Below are 5,538 nucleotides of genomic sequence, written 5' to 3'. Positions count from 1 at the left end.
AAAAAAAAAAAAAAAAAAAAAAAAAAAAAAAAACTAGTATAAGCATATTTTGTGTTACCTTTAAAAGTTGAGCGTAATGTATATATGATAATAAAGAGTCACCAAAGATAAAGAACTTAGTATAAAAAATACATGCAAATCTTTCTAAAAATAAAGAAGTTAGTTAAAGCTCCACCCTTTGTTGGCAATTCTCTAAACTATCCTTTGTTGGCACTTTCTCTAAGACGTAAGAATGAACTAATCAAGCAAATAAAAAAGAACGGTCTATAAGCAAGACAAAATTAAACAAGACAAAATTAAAAGAACAAAAATAAATTAAGATGCTCAAATTGAATTATTTTTCTAACTTCAATGATTATCTTGCAAGATTCAATGTATTCTCGTAATTAACATTTAAAATTGAGCAAACTAAAAATAAACTGTGTGATGGAACTCGTGCAATATATTTTCTTGATTAACATTGCAAAAAGAAACTTTGGCAAGATTCAACATTGCAAAAATAAACTATGATAATTATCTTGCATGATTCAAGATACTCTGTGATGGAACTTTGTAAAAGAAACTCCTAAACGAAGGATCCAGTTCAAAGTTGTGTGATATTAGGCATAAATTTTTGGGCATGCGGCTTAAAATCAAGTCAAAATCGAAGAAAGGTTCCTCATTTATCTTTGGTCCACATCCTTCTAAACCAATATTTATAATTTGAATATACTTAAATGTGCCCACAACTTGTTAAGTTAATAACTTGTTAATAACTTCTAATCATTTTCGTGAACGTGCTCAAGTTAATAACTATTTTCTTAAATGAGTCCACACCTTGTTAAGAACAACAACCCTTCGCAAGGATATGATATAGATGATATTATCCACTTTGAGCATAAACTCTCATGATTTTGTTTTTTGTTTTTCAAAATAACTCTTACGAATGGAGATTGAATTTCTTATTTACCAATATACTCATGATCTTCTCGTTAATTTACCAATATGAGACTTTCTTTTAATAATCCTCAACAATTCTTCTCTTAAACAGAGTACACCATAGAGCCTCTCCTAAGACCTCCTTCTCTAGAGCTCTTGAGCAGCCTCCCCTTATTCGAGGCTCCACTCCTTCTCTGGAGCCATCGAACCAATAATCCTCAACAATTCTCCACTTGAACAAAGTACCCCATAGAACCTCCCTAGGCTTCCTTCTCTAGAGGTCTCAAGCAGCCTCCCCTTAATCGAGGCTCAATAACGAAAATAGTAAAATATATGCCACTTTTAAAATGTTAAAATATTTCAATAATAGCATAACTAAATTCTTAATTAAAAACTTAAAAAACACCTTTAAATTAAAATGCGGCTTTTAAAATGTAGGCATATTTTCTAAACAAAATAGTAACAAAATGAAAATCTCAAAAGTTAAAAAGGGTATTTTTGAAAAAGGTTTCAATTGAAAGCTCAATAGGAGGTAGAATGTAGAGGGAATTTTTATTAATTTTTTAAATATTTGATATATTTGAATTTGGACGGAGAAATATAATAGTTTTTGAAAGTTATAAAAAAAATAGGCACAATAAATGTGAGTTATTTAAGAGGAATGAGCAAAAGAAAGAGGGAGAATTGTGAGTAAGTTGAAGTTGAGAAAATTAAATAAGATGTGGAAGGAAGTTGACGTAGTAACATAAAATTCATTGCACTACAAAAAGTGCGTGTGCGTGCGTGTGCGTGCGTGTGTGGTACAAACAGTTGGTCATTAGTGACATTTTAAGTTGGGTAAATGGTGAAAGAGCTGGAGGCAACGCCGGACGGAGAGAAACCCACGAAGACCTCCCTCGAACCTCCCACTTTAACACATGTCCAATCTCCGCTCGAAATGGACGTTACATTGGCATCAGCAATGACGTACTCATGCGTATCTTCGCTCCATAAATACTCTTCACATCATCCTCTCTCCTTCTCCTTCTCCTTCTTCCCTTTGCTTTACAACTGCGCCATGAATGACACAGTCTGGAATGCTTTGCCAACCATTTTCATGGTCATGGTTCAGCTTGGGCTCGCTGTAGGTAACGTGCTCTATAAGTTAACTGTTGCGGATGGAATGAACATGCGGATTATTATTGCTTATCGTTTCTTGTTTGCCTCTGCCTTCATGCTTCCCCTCGCCTTCTTCTTAGATAGGTTGTTACTTATTATTTTACCCTAAACCCTCAACCCTAATCTCCATGCAACCTTCATTATTAACCAAACTAAAATTTACTTGCAGAGGCAAAAGGTCGAAGCTCACTTGGTCAGTGCTTTTCTATGCTTTTCTCTCCGCTCTCTTTGGGTAAGCTCACTTGTGTTAGGGATATTTAGTCCTGACGTGTAGTTTACCATAGATATCATATTTTCTCTTTTATTATATATTTTCTCTTTTATTATAGGCAAATATCTTGTATATATTACATGTAGTCCTGCGTCCCCTAATTTAGGGAATGATCATGAGTTTATAATCCAGGAATACTATCTTCATTGTTATGGGATTTTTTTGGGGAAGTCCAAAGCAAAGCCATGAGAGCTGATATATCATACCCTTGTAGGGGTTACTGATTCCTATCCGTATCCGAGTTTTAGCAACCATTTCTTTTGTTTATGTTTGAAATAATAATAATAAAGAAAAGGATGTGCGTTGAATGAATGCATGCATGCAGGGGGTCGTTGGCGCAAAACTTATACCTGGAGAGCATGAGTTTAACATCTGTGACATTCGCTGCAGCCATCGGCAACCTTGGCCCAGCCGTCACCTTCATTTTGGCACTCTCCTTCAGGTTGGAGAAGTTGAACATAACAACAACCGGAGGGAAGGCTACAGTGGGGGGGACATTATTAGGAATAGGTGGGGCCATGATCCTTACATTCTATAAAGGCGTGGAGCTTAATCTTTGGTCAACCCACGTTGACCTTTTGCATAACTCAGGTGGACACGTGGCAGACACTGAACACGACATCCGTAGTCAGCTGCTGGGAAGTGTGCTCGGTTTTGCTGGCTGCGTGTCGTTTGGGTTATGGCTCATGATTCAGGTCAGCTGAATTTGTAATAGCAAAACAAAAGGGGTTTGGTTTGGTTTGGTTTGGTTTGGTGATAATTAATTGAATTGATATAATAATAATAATAGGCGAAAATGAGTGAATCCTATCCATGCCACTACTCAAGTACAGCGTTGATGTGTTTGATGGCATCCATTCAGGCAGTTGCTTTTGCTTTGTGCTTGGAAAGGCGATGGAGTGAGTGGAAGTTGGGATGGAATATCCGACTTCTCGGCGTCTCATATACTGTAATTTATTTTATTGTTTTTTTTTTTCGATTAGGATGCTTAAATATTTAATTTTGTTAAAGATATTTAGTCTTGAATTATTACAGGGGATTGTGGCTTCTGGAGTGACAGTAACGCTAATCTCGTGGTGCGTACAAATGAGAGGCCCAATGTTTGTATCAGTTTTCAGCCCTCTTATTCTGCTCCTTCTTGCCATAGCCGGATCCTTGTTTTTGGAAGAAAAACTACACTTGGGATGGTAAGGGAAAGTGGGTTTTTATATATAATGATTGGGTTTTGTTTTAGAAGTGAAATTGTGTGTTTTTGATGATAACAGTGTGATTGGAGGAGTGCTGATCATATGTGGATTATACGTAGTGTTGTGGGGTAAAAGCAAAGAGATGAAGAAGAGTACGCAATTAGCTCCCATGGGAAGCATTGAGCACCAACCTGTGGTCATAGACCTGCCCATTTCATCTCCAACAACTATTCCTAAAACTGAAACCGATACTCCTCGGGGTTCCGACAGCAGCAATCGCAACGTCAATTAGGCAGCATCGTTCTTTCATACAAGTTAGAACATATTGAGACAAAGATCAAAACAAAAAGGTATTAAACTGTTGGGAATTAGGATAGGAATAGGTAGCAAAATATTAAGGTATTAGTATTTAATGTAGTTGTAAGAACGGCAAAAGAAAGAATATTTAATGCTCTCCATATTTCGATGCAAATAACTTTTCATGTTCTCCAACGTTGCCTGTCAGACTTTGATGGGGAATTTCATTTCTCTTGTCTTTCACTTTTTAACGGACTTTTTAACGGATGTAAATCTTTTGGAAATGAGTTTCTTGGGCCGAGTGAAAAAACATTTCTACCGGTTTCCCATTTCTTTTTGTATTTTTTTAATGCAGCTTCTGCTGTGAACACTTACTTTCTTAGTTAAAATCAATCAAAAGAAGATATCCTAAATACTCGTTAGGACACTACTATACTTTTCGTTTATTAGATAAAAATTTGATGGGAATCGAGGATTATGGTCACATTCGGATTTTCTTACTCAAGTTGCAAAGTAAAGCATACTTGAACCATCTAGTAGGATAAAAATTTTGGCATTTATAATAAAACATAAATTTATTTTAATTAAAAATTTAAAACCAGGTAAAACATTTGAATGGTTGAAATACCATGTGGCTCTCTACGGTACTCTTTCAAATTAGCGTCCATCCTTGTCACGTTCTAAATATAGACGGTGACTAAGGAAAAGGTAAAATAAAATAAAAGATGAAAATTGAACAAATTTAAATCGAAATAAAGACAACAAGCCAACACCACAAAATACAAAATAAAATTCAATTATAAAAATTCACTAACCAACCTAGAAACAATTCACTAACCAACCTAGAAACTTAGTCTCTTCTGCTACTTAAACATTTAGAGTACCTTGAAGTTCCAATTGGTACTTTAGCTGCTCACGGTCCCACAATAGGTTTGGAGGAGATAGTTCATCCTTTTCTGGCGTTGTGGATCGACTAAACAATAAGTCCCATCACTCGGGTAAACTACTCTTCTATTCTTTGACTTACGGTAACTTGCTTTGCCTATGAAGTATGAGACTAGTGTCGTGAGTCGAGGTATTACCTCATAGAACTCTCTCTGGTGAGGATAGTGTTAGAAATAACAGATCTCCACATGATATTGTCTACTTTGAGTATAAGCTCTCGTGACTTTGCTTTGGGCTTTCTCAAAAGGCCTCACACCAATGGAGATGTATTTCTTACTTATAAATACATGCTCATTCCTTAAATTAGCCAATGTAAGACTCTCTCCAAGCAATCATCAACGATCCTCCCCTCGAACAAAGTACAATATAGAGCCTTAAGGCCTATGGAGCCTCGAACAACCTCCCCTTAATTGAGACTCGACTCCTTCTTTGGAGCCCTCGAACAAAGTACACTCTTTGTTCGACACATGAGTCACTTTTGACTACACTTTCGAGACTAGCAATTTCTTTGTTCGACACTTGAGGATTCTATTGACATGGCTAAATTAAGGGCATGACTTTGATATCATGTTAGGAATGACGATTTTGTTGGGATTTATGCCCTAAAGCGTCGTAATTAATTATTTAGTTTTTTAACAATAATTTATATTATTTTATTTGTAATTTAATTGTTATCCATTGTATGAAAATCCAAGGTTATTAATGTAATCTTGAACAGTATGTGGTTGACATACAAGAGAATCGTGTTCAAGTAATAACCTA

The 5,538-nt window shown here is 35.8% G+C and overlaps 1 protein-coding gene across 3 annotated transcripts; it reads left to right on the top strand.

Moving 5' to 3' along the window:
- Positions 1 to 1,936: 1,936 nt before the first annotated feature.
- On the top strand, positions 1,937 to 4,120 carry LOC111436444 (WAT1-related protein At1g25270-like). 3 transcript variants are annotated; one of them, XM_023074231.1, is made up of 6 exons: positions 1,937 to 2,160; positions 2,246 to 2,308; positions 2,673 to 3,042; positions 3,210 to 3,296; positions 3,383 to 3,534; positions 3,613 to 4,120. In XM_023074231.1, the coding sequence occupies exons 1-6, from the start codon at positions 1,976 to 1,978 to the stop codon at positions 3,824 to 3,826; spliced, it is 1,071 nt and encodes a 356-aa protein (XP_022929999.1). In that variant the 5' UTR covers positions 1,937 to 1,975; the 3' UTR covers positions 3,827 to 4,120. The 3 variants fall into 3 exon arrangements, with proteins under 3 accessions (XP_022929999.1, XP_022929998.1, XP_022930000.1); XM_023074230.1 differs by having other exon boundaries at positions 3,138 to 3,296; XM_023074232.1 differs by having other exon boundaries at positions 1,964 to 2,045; positions 3,138 to 3,296.
- Positions 4,121 to 5,538: the final 1,418 nt, after the last annotated feature.

This window comes from Cucurbita moschata, unplaced genomic scaffold (genome assembly GCF_002738365.1).
Source record: "Cucurbita moschata cultivar Rifu unplaced genomic scaffold, Cmos_1.0 Cmo_Scf00054, whole genome shotgun sequence".
Classification (NCBI taxonomy): Eukaryota; Viridiplantae; Streptophyta; class Magnoliopsida; order Cucurbitales; family Cucurbitaceae; genus Cucurbita; species Cucurbita moschata.
Note: the sequence above shows the minus strand (reverse complement) of the source record. Positions and strands in the feature narration are given on the sequence as shown.

What these genes read in the sequence shown, in the direction of transcription:
- LOC111436444 (XM_023074230.1), top strand. Translation starts at nt 1,976, where the DNA reads ATGAATGACACAGTCTGGAATGCTTTGCCAACCATTTTCATGGTCATG. An exon ending in TTTCTCTCCGCTCTCTTTGG is followed by an intron (nt 2,309 to 2,672) that starts GTAAGCTCACTT and finishes GCATGCATGCAG; the next exon opens with GGGGTCGTTGGCGCAAAACT. An exon ending in TTCTCGGCGTCTCATATACT is followed by an intron (nt 3,297 to 3,382) that starts GTAATTTATTTT and finishes GAATTATTACAG; the next exon opens with GGGATTGTGGCTTCTGGAGT.